Source organism: Tetrao urogallus (assembly GCF_951394365.1).
Source record: "Tetrao urogallus genome assembly, chromosome: 1".
In the NCBI taxonomy this organism is placed as follows: domain Eukaryota; kingdom Metazoa; phylum Chordata; class Aves; order Galliformes; family Phasianidae; genus Tetrao; species Tetrao urogallus.
In genome coordinates, this window is record NC_136813.1 from 41,227,526 (window position 1) to 41,253,706 (window position 26,181).

The 26,181-nt window shown below is 37.7% G+C and overlaps 1 protein-coding gene across 1 annotated transcript in view; it reads left to right on the forward strand.

Annotated features, from left to right (window-relative positions):
- LMO7 (LIM domain 7) overlaps positions 1–26,181 on the forward strand; it is a gene marked incomplete at both ends in the record, with an annotated part of 128,132 nt that overhangs the window by 69,004 nt on the left and 32,947 nt on the right. Inside the window, 10 exons of the mRNA XM_079549527.1 lie at positions 15,919–15,949; positions 16,350–16,463; positions 16,928–17,126; positions 18,317–18,569; positions 19,043–19,342; positions 19,680–19,970; positions 20,151–20,351; positions 20,790–21,509; positions 23,016–23,045; positions 25,683–25,800. Of these exons, the coding sequence (XP_079405653.1) occupies positions 15,919–15,949; positions 16,350–16,463; positions 16,928–17,126; positions 18,317–18,569; positions 19,043–19,342; positions 19,680–19,970; positions 20,151–20,351; positions 20,790–21,509; positions 23,016–23,045; positions 25,683–25,800 (2,257 nt within the window). The remainder of the gene's footprint in view (positions 1–15,918; positions 15,950–16,349; positions 16,464–16,927; positions 17,127–18,316; positions 18,570–19,042; positions 19,343–19,679; positions 19,971–20,150; positions 20,352–20,789; positions 21,510–23,015; positions 23,046–25,682; positions 25,801–26,181) is intronic.

Below are 26,181 nucleotides of genomic sequence, written 5' to 3' on the forward strand. Positions count from 1 at the left end.
TATATATATTATTATGAATTCTTAGAATGTTTCACATTTGTTTTTTCTTATTAAACAATTTGGCATTTTAGTAAAAGCTTCGTAGGAGTAATAGGTAGGAATAGGTGAAATTTTCTGCAGATAAACTGGCATGCATATTTGCATGAACTACATTCAGAATCGTTAGCTAAAACCTACTTATCCTCTAAAAATATCAGTTAATTTAAGATGGTTTGTTACTGATTTTGGCATTGGTAATGTAACTAAGGTCACGCATCAGATGGTTATGCAGAAGGCACGCCCACCCAGCTTGAGTGAGCACAGAATAAGATGCATCAGTAATGAGATTCCTCTGCTGTGCTCATCCTGCACAACACTCACTTTTGCTGTGCAGAACGTTCTATTCTTTGAAATCTGAGCTCATCTCTTGCATTGGATGTTGACTGCTGTTGAGAAATCACACAAGTCACTTAGCGCTAGTTATTTATTAGTATTATTTGCCACTTCATTATGTTTTTTTTTTTTTCCTTTAAGAGGAAAATAATTATCTTGCAAAAGAATAGCTTTTGTTTTTATAAACATTTTGTCATTCTGAGACAATCTCCTCTTTTAGTTGTGACCAAATTCCTTTTCTAGTACAATTTGAATAAATTGTGAATGCATTCAACAAGCTAGTTGGTTTAATTAAGACATACCCTGTGCAGAAATGTCCAGTTTTTCAGATGGTATAGTCAGTCTAGGGTGGTGATTGTCACAAAAATAATGCAACTGCACTTGTTTTTATTGTATTCAGTATTTTTTTTTTAAATTGTATTCTTTTTTGTTGTTCACGATGATAAGCCTATGAATCCATGGGCTGATGGCAGCCAACAAGCCCTGCATTCCTGAGCTTTGTTTGCCTGGGTTCATGTGGGTAATGGCTGCACAGTAGCTGCGCTCAGCTGTGCATGCAGGACAAATTTAGCTTATCACCTGACTTCACAGTACTGATGCAGGACAACTGTGCAGTGTTGGTTTGGATACTTAGAGTAAATTAGGCAGGTACTCTGTGCTTATACTGTGTTATGTGTCTGCCAAAGTCTCTTGGTAAATTTCCTTCTTTTAATGGACTGTGTAAGTTTTATCAGGAAAAAAGTTGGAGGGAAGTGTTGGGGCTTCTTGACTTAATCAGAAAGCATATTTACACCATGAGGTTCTATGGTGAAAAGGCAGAGAAGTGTGTGGTATTTGGAGAAGGTAAAGATAGCTGCAGAAGACTAAATCTGAATGCAAGCATTGGATTCCAATTTGTGAAATCCAGTTCAAGTGCCAGTTGTGAAATCTTCAGTGAACTGAAACATCAACTGAAATGGAGTTGATAATAGAAAGAAAATCTTAGTGCATCAAATATCCTTTCTCCGTAGGACTTTAAGCTTTTCATTTATACTTTTCCCTAAAACATAGAATCATAGAGTCACTGAGGTTGGAAAAGACCCACAGAATCACCCAGTCCAACATGAATTCTGCAGTGAAAAACTGCAATGGCTTGAAAAGCTGTCTAAATAGAAATATACACTGAGCATGAAGATATGAAAGAACATAAAAATTCAAGGCCCATTTTCTTTAAGCAGCTCAAATATGAGCACATGACTGAAATGATTAAGTAGGTCAAAAACCAGTCTGCTTCCAGTGTAGCACGATCTGTTCAGACAGCACACAGCTTCCTTTCTTTCACTTTGCTTGAACTGCATAGATAGATAGATCTGCATGATCAGCTATGTTGGGTTGACTCGACTCCTGGGCCATGGGAGCAGTAATATCTTCGCTACCATAGCCAGTATGAACCCACCATGACGCCTCTTGAGCACATTGTCAGCACAAGCAACTGCATCCCACTGAAGCAGAATCACACCATGGCTTTCTCCTCATCCATCTTTCCCTTCCCACAGAACATGTAGTATTTCTCTTCTGTGCTGGTTGGTGTAAATATCTAACCTGAACTCTGCCTAAATTTCTGCATTGTGATATGGGTACTGTTAGAAGACATTGTAGTCAGGACAGAAAGGAATTACGATAAAATGTGATTCAAAGCTAGTGTAAATGAATCCAGTTGGTCTCCTTTTGTTAACTGTGATGTATGGAGAAATGGATCTCTTCTGCTCCCAGAAGCATTGTAAGAAATCCATTTTTACGTTGTCAAATACAGCGCCTATTAAGGGAGAATGGTTTGCATTTGCATAGCTACAGGTGTAGGTTTCATTAGGGAACCTGCACTGAAAGGCTCTGTATAAGATTAATTCCAGTCCAGGGGATGTGGGGAAGCAGTGAACACACTGAATTTCTCTTCTCTCCTGTTGTCCAGGAATGTGTTTATGTGGTTTCCATCATGTAAAAGTGGCATGTTGCTGTCTAATCAGTCAAACAAGAAAGAAGCTAGCTTTTATTTCCTGGTGCAGGAATCTTTTTGATGGAAACATACCAAAGGCATACGTACTTATGTGAGGAGCTCTTGTGTGCAGGATTTTTGTCAGGAAAGCAAATATCTTCAAGCTCCTAGAAACTGTTTGGTCAGGCTTAATTGCATGTAGGCTTTGGCATACAAGGCTTAATGGAACATGTTCCTGTTATTTGTGCATCTGTGGACACAGGAGAGACAAGGTTCCTCACAAGCAGAATTAAATAGCAGTGAGAGTGGTGGAGGAAAGTTACTAAATAGTGTTTTTTTTTCTACCTCAAGCCATGAGAGGATTCTCCAGCTAACTATTTCAGGTTACTTCAGCTCTTGGTACCGTGACTTCTTAGTAAATGTATTTTTAATTTCAAGGGCTGCCTTCAATTTCAAAACTAGTGTATTAAGGTCAATATTTGCCTGTACAATATCCTAGTCTGCATTTTCCTGTAAATGAAGAGAGAGTAGCATCGCCTCAGTTTTAAGTCCCTTTGCTGTAGGTGATCCACATGCTACCACTTCTATGGTTTGGAATAGTCTTTTGATTGCTCTCCAGCTATTTTGGAATGGGATACCTGATGAAGATGGCTTCTTTCTGGTTTTGTTCTCCATTGCTCAGGCTTCTTTGCCAGGCAACTTGCAAAACAAACAGCAACGCAGGGTCAGCCTCCACAGAGTACACGCTTTGAAATAGAGGACAGGTGGCAGTTATTCTTTAATGGTATTACAAAAGGTAGTTGTAGAGGTTTTCATGTATTTCCTTATTAAGGCGTGTAACATCCCAACCCTTATATTGAAAAAAATTAGTAGGTACTTATCAGAAAAAAATCAGGTTGTACTTTTCTTAATGGTGGAGGATATAACTGAAGTTTGTTTGTAGACAGGATTTGAAAGTGTCTGGTTCTTTGAAATAATAGCTTGTAAGTGATGATTCACACAGAAGTGTAGGGAAACAAAGAAAAGCGTTAGGCAAACTGGATGTAGATGGTCATCTTAAAGGCCCAGTAGAAGAGAGAAGGCAGAAAATGTTGGTTCATTAAACAAAGCAAATTGCAGCTCATTCTAAAATTTCAAAAAAAAAAAAAAAAAAAGTGTACAATGTTGTGTTCATGGGGGGAAAATTGCTTTTTGGTTTAATTTTGGTAATGATTGTACTGGAGCTGTCGTATCACTGGCGTTACTCCCTGGTCACTTTTCTTTTTGTGAAAGCACTTCAGTTAAGGCTTGGTTGTACATGTGAAATGCAGAATCTACTGCGCAAACTGAAATTAGCAAAAATAAAAGCCTTTAAAAAAAAAATCATAATTTCAAAGCACTTTTCATCTCTAGATACTGCTGTGAGATGAGGAGCATGTTAGCGAACAGATGGGTTGGTAGTTGGTTAAACACTCAAAATGAGTGCATTTAAGACTTTATGCAGTAGAATTGAGCACAGCGTATATTTAAATATATGTGCACTCATGTATACTAAAAGTCTTACTTATTTCACGCATAGCCTGCTGATTTCCATGCTTGTATCAGTCTTCATCAGTGCTAAAATTCCAGCGTCACTGCTTAAAAAGAGGTTAGGGAGTGCTCTTGATGGGAATTTTTCTCTTTGTAGAGGATGACACCTCATGTCTTTAATCTGTTGTTCTTTTTCCTGGCAGCTTTTCTTCATAAAACATTGCTTGGATTTGGTTGGTAACTTTATTATACAGAAAACTCAAATATATTCACCTGCGTACCTGTCCTGTGTGTGTTAGTTGTTGTGCTTTTTCCTCCACCTCTTAAGAAGCTTAGGTAACTGTGTAATTAAATGAACTATTATTAAAAGTTACATACCTGACATTCTGTTCAGAGTTCCTTCTGCGGTTCTGGATTTCTTTCCCTGGGGAAAGCTTCCACAGATTCTTTCCTATCTGCGAAAAATTTGAGGTGCATACTTTTACATGTACTCAATGTGCTGTTGTCCAAGGGAAGTGTGATAGAGGATTTAACGTTTGTAGTTTGTAATCTTTTTTTTTTTTTTTTTTTTTTTTTTTTGACTGAGCAATAAATATCTGACTGCCAAAATACTTCTGAATCAGTGTCTCCCAATAAATTAACATCCAACAGATGTCTGGTCTGTTGTAGCATGAAATGTTTTTGATGGAACTGGTTTATGTAAGACTCATTTTTATAATAACGTAACTTACACTGCAGTATATGCTATTTTTGAGTATATTAAAAGACTTGTACTCTGCCATAAATAATACTGCCTTGATGATAATGGCTGTTGCATCTCCGTACTTTCACTTGCTAAAAACCACTGAGAATACTTACGAAACTTAAAGATACAGACTTCAGTAGATACATTGGAGCACGAATTGCATCTGTACTCACGTGTAGGGAGAATAATATGTAAAGAGCACTCTAGCCATATTTTTCATAGCAGCCTTTTCCACCTGTGTATTGCTATGTAGAAAGAAAGGGGAAAAACATGTTGCAAAAATGTGTAGTGTAGCTCTTCATATCCAGGCAGCATTGTGCGGATAACATGGCTCAACAATTTGCCATCTGGCAATCTTCAGTATTATCTTCATATTTGCTTATCACTCATATATACTATCTCTGAGTCAACAACCTTCTCCTAAACCATCAGCAGAGACTTATTTATTCTCTTCATTTGAGGATTTTACTGGCTATTCTTTCATTGTTCTGGTTAACTAACTTTTGTAGTTTTGTTAGTTTGGAGTTGAAAAGAATTGGAGACCTTGGAGTTATTCTGAGTCTTATTATTCCGTTGTGCACCCTGGTAATGAGCCTTCTGAATTGGCTTCCTGTGTGATTCTTCTTCAGTTGTAACCTGTGTGATTTTTCTTGTTGCAAGTAGGTTAGCAACTTTCTCATTCTCTCTATATTTTAACTCTCAGTGGAGAATAATGAGGACTTGGCTTTTCACTGAACTGGAAAACAGTTATGTTGTCACAGCAGTATTATTGTTGGGACTTCTAAACTCAAAGAGAACTAAAAACCTAAGATGAAAATGGCTGCTTCTGGAGACATTTCCAAAGTAGCAGATGTGGATTAGCAGTTGCTATGCAATGTGTGGACTCTTTTCTCAGAAGCTGAGCCTTGTTGTAGCTCACTGTTGCCACTGACATACGTTGCAGCTTAATCTTTAGTCTGAAATAATCATTGCAATGATTAAATGCAATAATGATTGCATTCATAGCTAATAGGGAGATCCTTCATCTGCAGAAGCCATGGATCCCTAGATGAGAATTCTCAGGTTTCTGCTAACCTTCTCTGGATCAAAATGTCTGCCCAGTTGTGTGGGAATTGTGGATTTTGGGGTGAAGGATTTCTATAGTAACCTCCCAGAAATTAAGGGTTGTTTTTGTTATCCAGGCTCTGCAGTTTGAGTGACTTCTGGGAAGGATAGCTTACAGCCACCATGTGTGTTTTAAGGAGCCTACTTCTGGCCAGACGGTTGGTAAAATTCTGCAGACAGTGAACTGTAGTTTCCAAGAGTTAATACATTAGTATCTCTTTTCTCATGAGAAGGAAGACTCCTAATTTAGCGTTTACTCATGCACTCATTAAAAATGTTGGGAATATTGCCATGGCCTCACTTGGAGCAGAATTGGATCTTTTTGTTCCATTCCCTCTCTGCCACCAGATTGAGTTGTAATAGCTTGTTGGAGCGTTTTGGTAGTGTCTTAATTAGTGAATCAAAGTTTTTTGCTCAGTCATCAGTTTCATGCTACAAATTACATGCTTTATGGGTACCAGTGAAAAGCAATGGTATGAGATCATGTACAGTTCTGTGGCAGTTCTGTGGCTAGGATTATTTTCCTATATTATTAATTTTGTTCAAGTTTGTATTTTCAAACTCCTCTAACTGTACTACAGAAACTCCAGCACATTTGATTTCAGTAGGTTGGGATGCTCAGAATATTGCATTATATAAATTCTCCAGCCTCAGAGTTATATGGTTAGGCTAGCTTTTTTTTGCCACCTCCTTTTTGCCTCCCACACAGACCTTCTAACATTCTGGCAAAGCAAGTATTTGGACATCTACCCATTCTCTCACTTTGCAGCAAAGAAGGATTCATTTTTCCAACATTAAAAACTTGGCCAGAAAACCTGATTCAAAAGTTTAATGTTTTGAGCAAATGTTTAAAAATAGCCTCTACCTGACTTGGCTGCTTATAGTAGCTTTAAAACACTTTTGTCCACTAGGGCTGACAGTTTCTTTATCCTCCAGAAAGCAAACACTTATCTGGTGATATTGATTGCAACAAATTGAATTTAGTCATTTCATACATGACAGAAATAAATCTGAAGTTGTAACTAACCTAAACAAAGAATAGTTAACACCCACATCTTTAAGTAGCTCCATAACATGAATGTGTTGCAGGAACTCAGGACAGGAGATGGGAATTGTGGCAATTAGGGATGAAAGTATTTGGTCACCTTGAATCTTGTCTGCTCCCTGAAACAACAGGGCACATTTTCTGCTGAGTAGTGCACTTTCAAACTTGATTATTATGCCTTGTTTTTGATGGCTTCTGGAAGAGTTGATTCAAGAAATTATATTCTTTTCCAGAATTATTTCTGATAAGGTTGAATAAATTTATGTTTGACTGTGTTAATTGAAGCTTTCTTTTCTGGATCTGACTCTGCCTCTCCGTATGAAGGTAAATCAAGAAAAGATAGGAAATGTTAAGGACCACTGATGTTTCTGTGATCTTGGTACCTCACTTCTTTGGGTGCATATGCTTCAACTCAAGTTAATAGGGAACTGGCGTTGGCAGAGAAAAGTCAAGTTCATCCCATGTCTCATGTTTTTATGTGATGTTGTTATCCCTGTTGCTAGGGTAACTCAAAGAAACAAAATCTGGAAAAATCTCAAAAAGGAAGCATTACAATTTCTTCAGTGCTTCTTATTTGGTTGTGAGATAATTTGCCAAAATACTACACTGAAAGCCCAGTAGTCTTTTAAAGGTTTTATCCCAAACGCGGTTAGTAAACTAAATGATGTGGTCATGCAGTAGTGATTTATTTCTACTTATGGGCAAATTCCAACATAGCTTTAACTTGTTTCCAAAATGTTCATCATGGAATTAATTGCACTTACCTTGTAGATCCATTTTCTGAACTTCACTCTTCCATTTCTACAAATAATCTGAATTCTCTCCAAAATCTCAGCTCTAGCATATTTTCCCAAAAGCTGTGCTTTTAGTAATCCCCCTTTAAAATGCTGAAGTATTTGTTCTTTAACAATGTGGCTTGAACTTAAAAAGAGGGGCTGGGGTTGACACTAACACAATTATTTTTTCAGATTTTGTCCTCAGCTAGCATTAAAGGATCGACAGTATTCGTGTCAATATTGAGACTGTTCAAGCTAGTGGATATTTCATCTGCTTCAGTTTTTTGCAGGCTTAGTTATTTTGAAGTGCAAAGGAATGGGAAAGTCTGGCCTTTATAGCTGAGTTGGCTGCCTCTTTTCACCTAGTGGCTGGCGAAAGGCATGTCCTTTCCTGTGTAGCTTAACCAAAGCATAATACAGACATCTGAAATAAGATAACCAGTCCATCAGTCTGAACATCATCATTCATCCAGAGATTTTTCCAGAGAATTCTTAGTTTAGAATGCTAAATAAATTTTGTTCTCGTATATAATACTTTTGCCAGCATTACATTTGAATTGCTGTAGAGGAAAACATTAGCCATCAGAAATATGTTCAAGTTACTTTCAGCTCCTGCATTTCCCACATACCCCAAAATGCAGGGGCCCTGATTGCAGTCTACATTTACCTGTCTTCTCTCAGAAAGATGAATTAATTTTTGTATGCTTACCTGTTATTACTACTCTTGGCTTCCCTGAAGAGGTGGTGACTGGAGTACAGTAAGTCTTGACCACCTCTGATTTGCAAACGATGGATGGGGAAAGTGTAGTTCTTGCTTTTAGCAGTTCACTTCTATGTGTTTAATTGTATTCTGTGTATGTATTAGAACAGCAACCAAGTAAATACCTCCTTGCAGTGGTGAAACTCACCATGAATGCAGACATGAGTTTAGCAATACTCAGTATAAATTACTACCAGTCACATTTTTTTTTTTTTGTCAGCTAATACGTTCTTTGCTGAATATCATGTATAAATTACATTATATATATATATATATATATATATATATATAGGCATATATATCATGTATATGCATGGGGTTTACAGACACCCCTCAAAGTTAATGAAAACTCCTGAAGTTGGGTGTTAAAAATTGGTATACTATTTTGTTTATGCACAGGTTTGTGCATCACAGCCTATTTGTTTGATGCAAAAATAAAGGATTATGTTTAACAGTTTTTTTCTCTGAGCATAAAGCAGGGCAGGAGATTGAAGGTAGGTTTGTTTTGTTTTGTTTTTCTTCCCCCCCCCCCCCCCATCTGATTATATACGTTATAAAAATAGAGGGGAATGGTTTTAAACTAAGATGGGAGGTTTAGGTTAGATATTAGGACGAAGTTTTTCACACAGAGGGTGGTGACGCACAGGAACAGGTTGCCCAAGGAGGTTGTGGATGCCCCATCCTTGGAGGCATTCAAGGCCAGGCTAGATGTGGCTCCGGGCAGCCTGGTCTTGGTCTTGTGGTTGGCGATCCTGCCCATAGTATGGCAGTTGAAATTAGATGATCATTGTGGTCCTTTTCAACCCAGGCCATTGTATGAAAAATCTGTCTCAGTGAGCAAAATGTATCATCTGCCAATTCCTAGCAATCCATCAGGGACCACCATTGAATGCTTCTTCCTAACTGAACAATTGTATTAATCCTGGGTAAGAATGCACACAGGCAGTTGCTATGGTGTAGTAGGTACATGGAAAATATTTACCCTAACTTACCTTGCAATGAGTTGTTTATCCATACCCTGAGTGGGTGCAGCAGTATCTGAGCAGTACTCAGAAGGAATAAGTGAGTCAGCACTGAGGACTGTTCTGTAAAATCACCACTAGAATCCTTCTGTGGGAAGAGGGGATATAGGAGTGAAAGTAAAAAGGACAATAATTGTGGAACCATTAAATTAAATAATAGTGAAGTCACATCAGGCAGTAAAGAAAGTGAATATTGGCTTTGTCTTGAAATAATACTGAGTTGCCATGGTTGCTGCAGTTCTGCTAATGCAAATAATATGCTTCATACAGAATATTTTTCTGTATCTTTTAGTACTATTTCTGTGCTAGTTAACAACTGTACATTTGTGTATTCTTGTATGTATTTCAAAAAACTCACAGGATCTCACTGAATTGCCTACTTTGATCTTTGTTATTCAGTGAGACCCTACAGAAACACCAGCTAACCCTTTTGGAAAGAAAGCTAACACAAGCATAAGTTCCAATATGGATTTCTTTTCAAATTCATCTTCAAAATTCACACAAAAATGATCTAGTGTGGTATGGGAGAACCAAGGGAGAGATCTTCAAAACAGTGCAAGCGAAGTTAATGTAGATAAACCATGCAAAAAGGGACCAGTCAACAAAGCAACAGTAACTATTACAAATGCTGTAAAATTCTTTAATATACCTCAAAATATGAGCAGGAAGCTCACACAGAGAATGTGAGCTGCCTGCTCACATTCTCTGCCTCCTCTTTCTCTGGAGGTGTTACTGCAGTGATGCTCCCTCCCTTTCTCCCTGCCAGCCCCTGACCTGAGGGGGGTTATCAACCAGGTTCCTCAGCACAGGCTTGTTCCTTTGGCACTTGTTTTGTTTTTTTGTCGTCTTATTGTTTTGGATTGTTTTGGTTTTATTTGACTGGTATCTCATCTTCCCTACTATTAGTTTCTTCCTTGGGGAAGCTTGTGGCTTAGGCTGAGCTACGAGGAAGCTGGCAGAGATGGACCACCCAGGGAGGGGTAGGAAAAGAGCGTGAGGAAATGGATAATATGAGTGTCCTGTAACTTGCTGGGGCTGATGCACATTTCTAGAAGTGCCTGTTTTTGTTTTGATAAGAGGTTTAAGAATAGCTTGGCGTAATGGGTGAGATCAGCTAGGAAGCACTGCTCTCTGAGGTGATGTGATGGGCTGGGCTCTGAGGCAGTGAACCAGGCCATGTTCCCACGGAGGGTGTTGTCCTGCCCAATTCTTTCTCTGCCCTTCCCCTCTTGGGCATCCCCCCCCTCCTTCCCACCCCCAGCCCCTTCTTTAGCAGGTGAAGGTGCGGGCTGGGGACAGGCTACTCTGCCAGCAGGGCTGGCGGAGCTCCCTGCTGCATGTTGCTGGTTTCGTAGGGGTATGGAGAAACGCTTTCTGCCATCATTTTACACCTGACACTGTATACAGTTACAATGTAAGTGGCATGGGGGTGCGGTGGATACGTTGCTATGGAAAGTACATGTGCTTTTTGTATTTATAGAGCAGTCAAGTAGGAAGGTGTGTTTTCCAAAGCTGTTCTCGAGTGCTTCTGCAGTACCAGATCATTTTGTTTCCAATAATCTCAGCAGTGAGCGGTGGCTCTCAAGGTTGAATATCAGTTTGCTGAGAATACAAGCACTGGCTGGAGGAATGTCCTCGTGTCTCTGTGCCCATGCCGCGGTCCTGCCGTCCATTGAAGCCTTTCTATTCTGAGCAGCATGTGGGAATCCAGTGAAATCTGATAACGGCAATATTAATAGCAATTGAGTAGGTGTCCAAAGAGGTTAAAATTTAGCACAAGCCTGCTGCTAGTTGGACGGACGGTGCTGCTCTCCTGCGTGACATACCTTGGTAGTAGTGGGTGGAGAATCCTTCGAACCCTTCAAAGTCTTCCTCAGACACGTAAGTTAAGGTGCCGGTGTCGGGCTGCAGTGCCTAGAGCTTGGTGAGGAGCTTGGCAGAGGGCTTTGGCTGCTCCTGAGCTAAAGCAGGGGTTGGCCAAGTCTTTCCTAGGTCATCTGGGTGGTGGAACCTCAGCATTGGTCATTAGAAGGTCAGAAGGAGAACACCAATACTTCTGTTGACACAGAAATCTGCGTTCTGTTTGTGAATTCCTGTATTAGTAAGATATGTAGCATGGAGGAAGGGATGGGTAACAGATAGCTTTGGCAGCTGTTGGGGTTTCTGGGCTATTCATCACCAAGGGCAGGGTTTGGCACTAGGCACAGTGCATTTGTCACTGGCACATTCCTTTCTATCAGTGGGAGTGTCTCTGTCCCTTCTTCCTCCCTGTAAATGGATGCAGAACTTTCTTATCTCTAATGACCCATTACTACTTTTCAGCAGATAACTCATTTAGGGAAAGGGAAGACTCTGATATATCTTTTTTTTTTTTTTTTTTTTTTTAAATCCATATCTACATTTCCAGAATGTTTCTACACTAAAAGCAGATACTCAGAAAGCCATCGTTTCTTAAAGGGATTCTACAAAATAATCTTCCAGAATTGTACTGACATCTCGTATCTTGGTTTTCTTCTTGAGCCCCACATTGATGTTCTCTCTGGAAAACATTAAGTCAAGTATGGGAGTGATCTGCCGCTACTAATTGATAGTTTCCAGAATTTAACATGTATTAGGATCTCAGGGATCCAAGTTTGGAAAACAAAATCCAAACTGTTGGGTATATATATTAAAAGCTTTGAAATAAGTCGACCTAAACATAACTACCTAAAATACACTGCTCTACTGCAAGGAGACACTGAAAAATATATGTATACAGGTGTTAGCATTTCCAGTGGATATTTTCTGGAAGTAGTTACCTTAAGAAATCAACTAGACTGTATTACAGTCTGCTTGCTACTGTTAGTTGTATGACTGTCTTGTACAATTTTTATTTTTAAGAATACCTCAAAGTATGTTGAAATAATAGGAAGCTAGCCTCATGCCTCAAACTTGAGCTTTGGCAGAAGTCCAGGAAGCAGGCTGAGCCTCTGGCTGGGTTGCCATCACTGGGGTCTCTTAGGTTGTTGGCATGGCAAGCTCCTCTTTCACCAGGCCCTTCCCCGCTCCTGTATGGCAATGTGCCAGACTTGCAGCTGTATACTAACATGCTCACTTGTGCGAGCATGCTGTAAATCAGATGAGTGAGTTAATTTGGGCATTAGAAATGCATATTAGAAAAACCCAAACAGAGAAATTGACTCTTTGGTCCTGATTCACAGTGTGAATCAGAGTTGTGTTGGCATAATCACAGGGCAGCAAACAGAAACGGCTGGAAGGGAAAGAGAGATCAGGAAATCCTTAAGGTAGAGCTGCTGCCAAAGCCTTTGTATTGTCAGGCAGGGGCCTTAGTGACTAATTTTGCTATTTAACCTTGAGCAAATAGTGGAACTGGGAATAAATTCCTTGAGCTGCAGCTCAGTCTGTTATTGCCACGTCCCTTTCTTTTATTATATAGTGGTCCTTATTAGAGAAGCATTCATCCTCTAGTGCTGACCAAGCGTAAACTATTTTGGTGAATGTGCATTTTGTTCAAATGTAACTAAGGTATTTGGTATCTAAGCATATAATCTACTAACAAGTGCACGTTATTTTTGTCCCATTTGTCTTTTTTTCTGTTTGCTAAACGATTGACGTAGTTCAGATGATTTACACAGAAGATATTACTTCTCCATGAGTGGTTATTTCACATCCTTGCAGCAGTGTTCAACTTGGAATTGTACAGTTATGCTTCGTAATTATTAAAATATCCCCCACAGTTTGTTATCTCGTGGCCTTTAGACTTCTATGCTGCATTTGATATTTATTTTCCAGGGTGGTTAATTTTGAAGTTGTTTGTAAACTTTTACTGAAACCACTGCCAATACTTAAGGTTTGTGCTTCATGAATGAGAAACTGTAGGTTTTGAACTTGAGAATTCTGTGCTAGCTGGAGTTTGACACTGAAGTTAAATTAGGTAACCCAGTCTTCTTTTGAACTTCAGAATAAGTGCTAAAATATTGAGACTAGTGGGATCAGATGAAGCACACAGTAAAATTATTTCTGTACAGTGCTGACTGTTCTCTTTAGCAGCTTCTCTTTCTTAGTTCAGACATCTCTAGTGAAGTTGCTAGTAGTGAAGGTGATAGTTAGAGAAAACCTTTGGGAAAGCAGAGGTTAATTTTTGAAATTTAGTGAAATTTAGTAAACAGTGTGGAACTGTCATTTGGACAGGAGCATGCTTCTTTCAGTAGATAGTTTTTAAGGTGCAGCTTTCAGCAAAGCAGCAGCCTGCGTATGTTACAGCACAATGGCATTCTTTTATTCAAGCCAGAATAATACCCTTAATTTCATAAAGACTGTTGTTTCCACCAGCTGAGTTCTATCATCATCATTTTGAATTAAAATATCACATTTCTTTTTAGAATTTTCCAGTGTGTGATTGGTGTTTAATTGCATTGATGAAGGTACACCAGCAGTGGATTGTGCATGCATAGCTCAGGCATGGTTTGTGAGCTTGGCCACAATGTAGATGTATGAGGTTCTTATTTCACTCAGAGAAAGACAGAAAGTGGATCCAAATTGCATCTTCTGATAGCTGCGTGCCTCACAGAGAAGCAGCTGTGAAAACTAAAGGTGACAATAAGTTTTTTTTTTAAGGCATTCCAGTAAGATAACAGAATTGGATTTCTTTGTTGAGATTTTTTTTTTTTTTTTTTTTTTTTTTTTTTTTGTATGTGGAAACAATTCTATAGATTTTGGATTTGTGCGGATTCTGGGACTATACATTACTCATCTGGAATCCCTCCTCTTTTCCCTTTATGTAAGGGCTATTGAAGAATTAATATATACCTATGTAAATAAGCAATTGATTGCTCTAGATTAGCAGAAGGTTTCCTGGTTTTTATGTTTGGACTTTACCTATCAAAACAAATTGCTTAAAGGATCAGAGGCCAACAGGCATAGCTCGAAGAAATAAAGTAGTAATGCATGTAAATTACAAAACTGGAAAAGCTTTGCTAAGAATAAACAACTTGACAGCTTGCTTCTGTTGTTAGTTTAGCAAGCATGCGAATGGACCACTGTCTCCTGTACGTGTGTGTGAAATTTTTCTATGCCTGCATTTGGGGTTTAGTCATGCTTACTAGTTGATGTGAATGTTCTTAAGTTTTGCAGTGTTTGTAGCCTGAGTATGCAGGCCTGTTCATGCTTTGTTTGAGTGTAGATGATACATAAAAATACAAAAACAGCTGAGTGTTCCTCATGTTGCAAATGACCAATATAAATGATTGCAGAGAACTCATGAGAAGCAGAAGTGGGTACCATGTTCAATTCAGAGCTTCCTTCTGAAAGCTGGTGTGACCAGCGGGGTGCAGCCTATAGTGACTAAAGGCAGAATTTTTCACTGTTTACTGGACTGCTAAAGTTTGGAAGAAAATTTTAAGGCATTCTTAGCAAGGGTATGCATGGCCTATGCTTTTATAATTGCAAATAACGAAGGAAATTCTGTCCTAATGACCTTAAGCCTTCAGGCCAAAGAGTGTAAACCTTGAAAATACTCTCCATCAGATGTGAAAAGTATAATGCTTATACACTGTGGAGTTTATACAGCCTCATGAGAGCAATTTTCTGTTCTCTGCTTAGTGACCAGCCTGTCTGTAATCAACACATTAGGTAACAGCCATAGCACGTACATTCGAAAAGAAATCCATATGCTCATGATAAAAGACAAAACATTTCTCCAATAAATGCTCAATAAAAAATAAAAAAATAAAAAAAAATTACAACAGCAATGTATTTTAGGAGGGTCTTTATACTTACACATGTAAGTATTTGACATTAAGAGAGGTGTCATTGCACAGGTCAGCTGCATCTCATGATTTTGTGCTCATGGCTGCCTGATTTCTTCATGATGGGCATGACCACCCCATCAGTACTGAGTGCAAAGGTGCTCTCTTCAAACATGGGGAAAGAGAGGAAAGAGAGACTGTGTGAACTGTGTCGAGTTGCATTGTTTGTCTGAAGACTGCTGTCTATGCTGACCAAACCCTGTAGTAAAATATGTGACCTGACGCATCACAGGTCTGAATCTTGAACTCTTTGTAAATCTTTCTGCCACTGTATATGAATTCCACACCTTTTTGTTCGAATCCTCTCACCCTAATTACTGCTAGTGCTTGATGGGTGCCTTTTTTTTTTTTTTTTTTTTTTTTTTAGTCTGAAATGTTCTATCCATTAAATATTTTGAAAAATGTAATACAAAGGGAGGGAAAGTACTTTGCTTTCACATGGATCTGAAGCTCTTCCTGGATAGGAAGTATATTGTCCAGATATTTGCTTGTTTTCCATGTTGTTGTTGGTAACTAGAAACCTAATTGAAAGAGCCTGGAACCTTTCTGAATTGTTCTCAAATCAGAATCTTTAATGGTTTCTTGCTTTGTCTGTAATGCTTAAAATAGTATAGTTATGCCTGAGAATTTGAAGTGTGTTGCTATTCTATTTTTTTTTTTTTTTTTTTTTTTTGAAGAGTCATAGTTTTATGTTTTATATAGCTTCTAATTGGGCTTCAAACCTTTTAAATCTTGAATAATAACTAAACTTAATCAGACTTTAAAACTGTTTTGTTTTCTTTTTCCTCATTCCTTCACTCCTTCAGACCGGAGGAGACCAACAGAAGAGTGAAAAACGTAAGACACTTACTTCAATGCTATTTGAAACAATTTCTCACTAATTTTGATTAAATATATTTTTAAAATATTTCTGATGTTTCTGTTTATGGCATTATTGTTCTTATTTTATTCTTCAGCTGTTCATTCAAATTAGTGCCACATTATGGTCGTTTCTATGGGTCTTAATTTTTCAAATAAATACAGTAATTAAACAGCACTTGCACATGATTACTTGCTTTATGCTGTATATAATACAACACTTTAAGTGGTTTTGATGGAAATTCTAGCAAACACTGTAAACAAGATTTTTATATTTAAATGTGGAAAATCTCTCAGTAACATGGAGAGATGCCTTAATGCTGGTTGAGAAGGAAACAAGTGAACTTCATATTTCGTTTTGTTTGTTTTATGTTCCTAGGTTTTGATTACATTATATTGGCTGGGGAGAAAAGCACAAAGTAACCCTCACTATAATGGTCCATATCTCAATCTTAAAGCATTTGAGAAGTTATTAGGGCAAGCATTGACTAAGGTAAGGAAAACATCAGAAGTAGTAAATAAATACCCCGATTTTATACTTTGCAACTCTACAACTCAAAATAATCTCTTGGTGGTTTAATCTTAGTCTTAATTTGGAGACTACTATCACAGTGTTTTCTTGTTTTTTGTTTACTGTCAAAGGCTATGTAGAAAGAATGAGTTTTAGCCTACCCTGGTTCTTCCGATACCAATGTAATCAAGAAATTCAGAGCCCATCCCCTGTGATTGGTTGGTAAATTGTGAATAAGCCTTGTCTTGATTCTGTTTGGCTGAAATGAGGGAAATTTAAGAATTTGTTTTAACTCATCTGTTCAAGGTTTTCTATTTTTCTGGGATTTACGTTGGTAAGTTTGTTAGTGCAGTCAAGACACGTTTTTAAAATTTTTGAGTGCAAATTCACTAATAATATTCTGCTTTAAACTATCATGAAGGATCTTTCAAAATTTACTCCCATAGGCACTTGAAGAGTCCAGCCACCTAAACAGAAGTGGCAGGGATAGTGGGTACGGTGATATTTGGTACGTGGACCGAGGAGAACCTTTTCCATCTTCAGCAAGCCACAAAAGAGACGATTCTTTTGATAGCTTGGACTCTCTTGGCTCAAGGTCCTCCACAAGCTTTTCATCAGATATAACCTTGAAAGGTGGCAGTGAAGGTATGTTTTCCTCTTTTAAATCTTTCATAAACACATCTTATGAGAGTGGGAAAAGACAGTGTATGGACCTAGTATTACAGGTGCCCAGTACTTTAAGTGACTTGGAAGGCAACTCTAATTTTGCAACTGCCATGGGTTGTGTTTTCCTAAAGCAAATATTGACCTTTAACGGTTGATAGAAGTAAAGCTATGTCCACAGGAATTTTACTAGGAAGGGCTGTTAATAATCATGCTTCCACTGTCACGTCAGGATGTGTGTCCATGTGGGCTATTTTCCTATACTTCAGGAAGGGTAGTTGCAAGAATTCAGATCCTGGTGAGTTCACCTGAAACTGCAACAGTTTCAAAAATGTCTTGTTCCTATCATGGATATATCATATATCTATATTTTTCATTTGATTTGTGAACATTCAACATAACCAGTGTTTTTCCCACCTAGGTCGAAAACTGAATAGTTGTTCTTATTTTTGATATTTTAATTTATCATGGGGGAAAAAAAGGTAACAAGAAGATCTGTGACACTAGTTCCCTATAGCTCCGCTCTAACCTGCCTTTTTTTTCTTCCAGATTTAAAATTCAGAATTAACTTGTAGTCTAACAATATAAAAACAGTGATTTTGGATTTTATTCCTTTTGTGTAAATTAAAACTATTGGACCAGATACATCACATACAGCACCTCTGATCTGAGCAAAGCAGCATATATAGCCATGTTACATATGTGATATGTACCCAGGGTTTCTAATGGATGTTAATATGCTGAGATTAGCGTATTTCTTTTCTTTGCTAGTAAGTTGGTTTTGATAGTAAACATGAGTTGCAAATGTGCTTTTAATTATAGGGAGAAAAAAAAAAAAACAAACCAAAAACTTCTCTGCTCTTTTATTTCTTTAGTTTAGAGTTTAGTGCTTTATTTCCTGCAGGCAGCAGTGATAGTGAAAGAATGGAATGTATGTAGCATGAGCATGCAAACCAAATTCAGCTTAACGGACCTTATCACAGCCTCAGAACAAATTTCTAAAAATACCTTACCTTACCTACAGTCCTATCAGTAGTTCAATAACTTTGCAGGGAAAATATCTCAAACATGCAGTTAAACTGATTTTAGGATATTTCAATGTAACTTTTAGATAGAAACTCTTACCTAGAGAATAACATTTGTGCCATCTATTTTCTCCTCTGTTCTCTTAGGTTGTGATAGTGACACAGACTCAGAACTGCCTTTCAAGATGCGTGACTCCCATAAAGACGACAGGTCCTATCGAAGGATTTCTGTAATTGAACCAAAACCTGCTACTGACTTCAATCGCTTCTTACCCACTAAAAACAAGCAGCCAGCATATATGCCAGCACCCCTAAGGAAGAAAAGAACAGAGAAGAATGAGGACAACAGGAGGAGCTGGGCAAGCCCTGTCTACACAGAGTTAGATGGAACATTTTCAAGGTACTGGTGTGTGCAGTCTTTGTAAAGCAGAATTTCATTTATATTTTTAACAAATGTTTTGTTTATTAGTGAATGAAAAAAAGGTGCTGTCGCTACAATTGAAAACAAAATACTCTAAGTGAAGGGGAGGGGCTGCTGTGGTTGTCTAGGTTTTTGTTTGTTTGTTTTTTAACTTAATTTTTCCTGTTATTTTCTTTGTCTGCTTGACTTTCTTCCACTTTATTCAAAAAAAAACAAAAAACTGATTGTGTTGATGTTGGTCATACTTGATGCAGAGGGGGTTTAAATGATCTTAAGTCTTGAATGAGCTAGACATACAGCTTTAGTTTCTCATTAAAGCTTTCCAAACTGTGGTGATGAATTTCTCTTGTCCAATTTCTTAGTGTGCACACTTGAGACTAGTGGGCAGTTCCTGGGTTTCATCTTGTGTGACTTCACTGTCTTCATTCTGTTCCTGTTTTGGTCAACCTCAGTGGACGTGAAAGGAATCCCATAGCTTCCTGCCAAAATAGCAGAGCAGAATGTGGGCTTACAAATCCAGCTTCCCTGCAGATGATCTATGAGTATGACAGTGGCTCTGATTCAGAAGATGGAAAAAGGATGCCCGACTTGGTTATGGATGACTTAGCAAATCGTAGATTTCTAGTCCAAAAGAGCCCTGTAAGCTCTACTGCACCTGGACATCATTTCGTGCTGCGCAATGACTCTCCTAAATCTTGCTCACAAGAAAACTATTCGGCTGGTCCACTAGCTGCAGTGCTTGAACCACTGAGGTCAGAGATACTAATCCAAGATCGAGTAACTGTTTTATTACCTAAATTGCAGTCCATCGATAACTCAAAGTTAGCCTTCTAATCAGCATTTTAACAGAGGTGATAGATTACTGTGCCTTTTCTATCAAATTTTTGTCAGATGTGATAGGATGCCGATATAACAATTTAACATTTTTTTTTTGTTATTTCTGGTACTGCAGTGATGGAATTGAGAACTAATTTGCTTTATTCACAAGGTTGAACTCCTGAGCCAAAAAGCATGTTTTGTTTTTTTTTTTTGCATTCTTTTTGTTAAGTTTCTCCTAAAATATCTTAACTGATTGGGTATTTTGAACAGTAACCAGAGGAGACAGAGGCAGTTGGATACTAAAGTGGAAAACAAACCAGGAGTTAACATTTCTCCAGAATTATCTGGGTATTTCGATGAGGATGAGGAAGAAGAAGTAGTCATCCCAAACATTGAGAAAGATGATCTCTATTTTCGCAAGCTAAGTTCTTCAGCATCAAATACAGTGGTTCCTTTTGACAAATTTCTTCCTAAGTTTTGGACTCCAGAAGAAGAATTGCTATGGAAAAAAATAAGAAAATCCTCTTTCAAACCCTGGTATAAAGAGATTCAAGGGTTCAGGTGCGTTTTTATGCATGCCCTTGTTTCTCTCCTGTGTGCAAAACTTTTTTTTTTTTTTTTTTTGAGGAAAATAATTGAAATATTATTTTCATTACAACTGTTGCACTGTTGACACTATGCATTTTACTAAGTGCATGCACTTTTTCTTCTTTCCCTGTGTTTTCTTGTGCTGCTGGACAGTAGAAAGAAATCAGATTCTGAGGATATGAATTTTGCTTACAAACAAAGCTCTGCCATTGTTGCTAACCAGTCAAGACCAAGTTTCGAATGGAATAGCAGTAGCAGAAGGGATCAAAACTATAAGCCAACTGCTGAATATGTGGGAAGCCCATTGTCACAGATTACAGAAGGAAAAATCTTGGAGGCTTCTGACCAGCCCAGGTTCATACCACTGCATGAGTTGTACTCTTCTTGCATCAAAAAGAAATGTCTGGATATGCAACAGCTAAATGAAATTAAACTGCATCCTGTGATTGTCGTGCTTCTTTTTTATTGTTTTATTTTCTACTATAGCTGTAGGTTGCTGGTCATCTTCTGAAAATTGTGAATGTGAAAGGATAACATGATTTATAGGGTTTCTGGCTTTGTCTGTTGAGCATGAAGTGTGCTGTTTACTGGCAAGTCAGTATGTCTTGCTACCTTTACATTGGTTGATGTGCACTGTGCTCTAGTTAGTGGTGGTGAATGCCAAGTGGTGTAATTGTACTGCTCAGGATACTGCAAATCTAAAACAAATGTATATCTCAATACATTATGATCTGCTTGTTTTTTACTAGTTAATGATATTTTACTTCCTTCCTTTTGTTTTATATGCTTCAGTCAGTTTTTGTTACTTCAGGCCCTGCAAAAATACTCTGACTACTTGTCTTCTGAAACGAAGACCAAAATTGATCCTACTTCTGGCCCTAGGCTCATAAAATGTAGAAAGAATATTTCCTTTATACCAGGATGTGATGATGAAGGAGATGCTGAAAATGGATATCCATACCCAGATCTAGAAAACGATGACTTGTTTGTTCGCAAGACTGGGGCCTTCCATATGAATCACGTTGTTCTCCAGGATCCCCAGTATTTCAGAAAATTCTCTGAGCAGGAGCCTCCTCTAGAGGGTGAAATAATTCTGCAACCTCGGGAAGGCCAATCTGTGATTCCAGATTTGGAAAAAGATGACATGATATTTCGTAAAATCCTCTCTCAGAAAAAAGAAGTGCCTTTATCAGGTGCTCCTGACAAGTACCACCCTGCGCTCTTTCCTGATCCTTGGAGTCTTCCAGAAGAAATCCGGTCCAAATTTCTATGTTTACTTGAAAAAAATTCAATGCCTGAGGAAAGAAAGAGGAGTGGTAGAGTGTTGTCGCCGTCTTCCCGCCATAAGAGGGACGATATGCTGGCACGCAAGATTGAATCTTGGAAAGTGGGAAGCAACATGCATCCAGTAAACTTTATCCCAGGTCCATGCAGTGAAGAAGACTGGAAGAAGTGGGAAGCGATCAGGGAGGCCAGCAAAGTTAGACATAAGAAACGTCAGATGGTGGAGAGGTCAGGTTGTGTCCTGCACGGATTTGCTTTAGTTAATTGAACTGTTTCCATCCAGAAAAGTATCGTCTTGTGCTAAGCCATTCATAGAGTACAAATCTGCAGTTTGTTTGTGTCATTCTGGACAAGCTTTTTGTTTGCTTTCAATAGAAGCTTATGACTGCAATACCATATTTTCAACAAAAATTGTGATAGTTTTTGTAGTTTCAGATTTTCTGCAATTCCAGAGAAAATGCACAATAGTTTCTTCATACACAGCTTTATATGGATTTCTATCCTTGCTTGTGCAGGAATGCTGATTACTCAAAAGGCTATTGGGGGTAGAATTTCTTTTCCCCCCACAATGCAATTGGGAAAATAACTTTTGAGACATATGGATGCTTCCATGACAAACTCTGGAGGTGAACTTTATGATATTATTGCTTGCACCTGAGTTTAAAAATGTTTATAAATTGTCTTACTGCAGTCTAGAGATGTTTCCAGAGGTTAAAAAAAATATTAGTATTCCTTTGCCCATCCAAAGTCATGATGCATGCAAGATGTGCATCCACATAATTTTTAATTCTATGGTGGCATATTTGTTCTACCAATATTTTCCTTTGCTTTTGTATCTTATATAGTCCTGATTAATACTTCTCTCTAATCCTTTTTTTGGTGTATCCCCACTTTTCTTCTCTGACTGAAGTCTTTTAAACACCTACCTAACTCTCTTCAAATTTTGTATTTTGGAAGATTGGAGGGGTTTCCTTAGCTCTGAAAATACGGCATTGCAAGTTGCAGTTCCACCAGCTGTGCCTTCTTACTTTGTGGCTAAGATATTTATGTGTTGCAAGTGGTAGTTTGATGTCATCATACTTAATTTTTAGGGTTTATGCTGTTAACAAAGTGCAGGCTTCACTGAGGAATATTTCTGAAGCGCTTGAAATAATTTCACATTCTAAGCATTAATTCAGTAGAATACTCATATTCAAGAATGCTAAAAATCCTTGAATCGCACGGAATGTGTATGATTCTCCGTTAATGTGTGAAAGTATAAATAGGACGTTTTATCAATTGCATATATGACTTGTATTTAGCATCAGAGATGGCTGAATAAGCAAGGAAACAGCCTTTGTGAGCCAGGCTTCTTGTTAGGACTCAGGGATGACTTTAATTTTCATTTCTTGAAATGAGTATCTTCCAAATGTGCTGTTTGGCAGCATTGGAATAAGTGATGCAGAATTAAAACAAGGCTCTACTCATGCTGTTTTTCTAAATTGAAAGCACTGAAAACTTACAGGCAGACTTGTTTTGTCAGTTTTCTGCCTGATTTACACATCATGCGAGTCCTGATGTGCTTCTGACTTGTGTGAGATCGCTAATGTGCTACTCCATGCTGGCTGATCCTCAGGCTTTCACAGTTTCCCCTTCACTTAGTGAGGGTGCTGGTGTGCTGCTCATATGAATGTTGTTATGAGTTTCAAGCAAAACACTGAATCTTTTCTCTTTTTTTGGTTTCTAATTTCTCAGACTGTTTCAAAAGCTTTCTGATGAGCAAGGGTAAGTTCATAAAAGCTTGAAAGATCATGACGCTGTTTTTGCCTCTTGTTTAAATTCGCATGCATGCACGGTAGCTAAAAACTCCTGCTAGAAGCAACTTGTGCATGCTGCTTTGTTCTGTGCTTGAGCAGTTTACATAACAAATATAAGACTAAAAGCTATGTATTTCCGTAAAAGTCCTCAGACATCTAGGATTGTATTAGTTATGGTTATCAGGCATTTTGAAAATAGCTCTAATATCTTATTCCATCTGAAGTACATGGTGTTCTATATTTAAATCGGGCTCTAAAGCATTCAGGTAATGTAAAGCAAGATCAGTAAATATTTCTTTTCAAAAACAGCACAGTTAAAATCCTGGAAGTAGTTAATGACCTGCATGTGTATCATGGGAATGACTGAAAAAACTGTTGTTTTGAAATAGGTTGCAATACAATATCAAATGACTCCCAGAGTAAAAATTGCTACTTAATATATTTGGTTGATAGTTTAAATGAGTGTCAAAATCATTTGACCTATTGTTTATTACTTTGCACTGCACATTTTGGCTGTGATGGTAATACAAACTCTAGTAAGACTTGAGAATTATTTCAACTAATTTGTTCTGACAAGGTACAGTCTTACTAGAGTTTAACCAAAGGTAAAGTCTTACTAGAGTTGAACCAAAGTAAATAAGTAGATAAATAATGTGAACAGAGTATTCTCAGGGTTATCTGTCTGAAGTTTTTAATAAAAGTGATGGGCTTTCTGAATATTTAATGGACTTTTTTACACTTGCAATTACTGTATTCTCAGTGGTGAACTGATTGGGTAGTGCCATGTTAAGTTATGGTAACTTATATAAGCTTGTTTACAGCTTACTGTGGCTCAAAGAGAAATTTTCCATTTACATGCGTGATGGCATGTGAAGTATTTAGTTAAGCATGGTGCTCTATATTTTCTGAAGAGGAAAGAAAAAGTAAACATATATATGAATATCAGTTTGTATGTTTATTCATCTGTACATTTTTTTTCACCCAGAGGCAAAACCTGGTAAATGACTACAGGCTGCCAGGAGAAACAAAAAGTTCCTGAAGAAGTTAGATGTCAGTGAAGGGAGACTCAGTTACTTGTTAAATCTTTGAAGTTAAGAGTAGACTAGAAATTAACATGTACCCTTAATTAGGTTATATTTTATTTGGGTCTAGATTTTCCTAATTTACTTCAAGCAGATACAGAAATTCAAGTGCAGGTATAGAAACTTGAGTAAAAAACAAGGAAATCCTTGTCATATAAATTTTCTTTAGTGAACTTGGGACGGTGTAAATGCTTACCCTAAGCCATTTCTATATGCGGTATGACTTAACTGTGAAAGAGAACTGCATAAGAAAGAGTTTCTGCAAAAATGACCTTAGGATTTTTGCTAAATTTGGCATTCTTCCCATTCAGAAAATAAACAAGCAAACAGGGATAATGAATTAATGCCCTAGACTTTTTTTCTAGAGGGCAAAGTCTGAAGTCTTATGTTATGAATATAAGTAAGTTGGGCCTGTTGGGAGGAAGTGAAAGAGACTCTTTGTTAATTCAGAGCTCTCTTGGTATGTGGAAGATTAGAGCAAGGCCCTGTGATGAATCACTTTATTTTAACCTGCTTTTCTGTCATACCAAAGAAGCGCTGCAGTTTTGAGTTGTATTAGAACTTATCCTAATATCTTTCCATCCTTTAAGTTTTGTCTGGATAAATACAAATGAAAGTGTTTTGAGGAAAAACAATAATCAGAAATCTACCTTTCTTTTTGTCAAAAGGCACAGAGCCTTTTGACAAAACATATGCATGTTACTAGATGTCTCTCAGATTTGAGGTCAAATATGAGTAGGAGTCTTGTCCTACACTTGAACAAAAAGATTTGTTATTCTATTTAAATGGATGAATAAGAGAGACAACTGCAAAGGCTGGAAGCCAGGTGTATTGGGAAGGAAGTGAATTTTGAGGAATTGAGCTTACAGTGAACTAGTAAGTAGGAGTTTGTGGGCAAACTTGCTGACATGTGTAAGAAATTATGAGATGATGACTTTGAGGTAGACTTTCCTAACTTAGACTGAAAGTACCAAAGAGATTTGAGAAGGAATGGTAGGCTAGTGGGGCCTGTAACATGATTGATCTGGGTACTTAACAGTAAATCACTTTTCTCTTTTAGCAATGTGCATCAGTAACTGACCTGATTTTATGATTGTTCTAAGAAATGAAAGAATAGGAGAAGATTCGAAGGCTGTTGCTGAAAAGTGAAATGGAAAGTTTGGCTCTGGGGAGTGGGGAAGGCTTTTAGGCAAAAGAGGTTAGCAAGGTCAGTAAAGAAGTTTAAACAGTAGTAGTAGGTATAAGGAATTAAATGGGAATTGTTAGCCAGAAGCTGGTAATTTCCTTAATCTGAATTTATTTGCTCAAATATGCAACTACTGACTTCAGGGTTGGCAGTAGGTCCCAACCCAGTCTTGCTCATTCAGCTGCCTGTATATTTCCTGCTCTGTTTAAAATAACACTTAGGAATGCTTAGTTGTACTAACAGAAATCTCCTTCTCTCGAAGGTTTCACTTGTGAATCTTGTGATTGTAGCTGAGATGTTATGAAGCTGAATATACTTCTTACTTTTTGATTTCTAGGAGTAAATCTTTGAATGATGTCAGTGCAGAGGAGCAGCAGTCATTGCGCAAAATCCGTTATGAAGAACTACAGAAGATAAAAGAACAGCTGCAAGAGCAAGATCTAAAGTGGCAAGAAGTAAATACTAGTTTTCACTCCTCCTGATGTGTCCTACCAAAGGGCTGGGTGTTGCCAACGTTTAGTACCCCAGAAAACTGGTTTTGGCATGTGTGGTAACTCGTGGTTGTGCTCTGAATTGATGCATTTCATGTAACTATGAGTGTTTTTTGGGAGAGGGGATTATCTGTTTAAGGCAGAATTGAAATTTATTCTTAATTAATATTAAGATAAATAATAATTCTTAATCTCTGAAATTTATTTTTAATATTAAGTTTAATATTAAGTTACAAGTTTCTGATCAGTGTTTCAGGATACGATTTGTATATAGTGTGATATTACAGTAAAGTCTGCAGGCTTCATTTTTGCTTACATAAAATTTAGGACAGTTTCATTTATTGT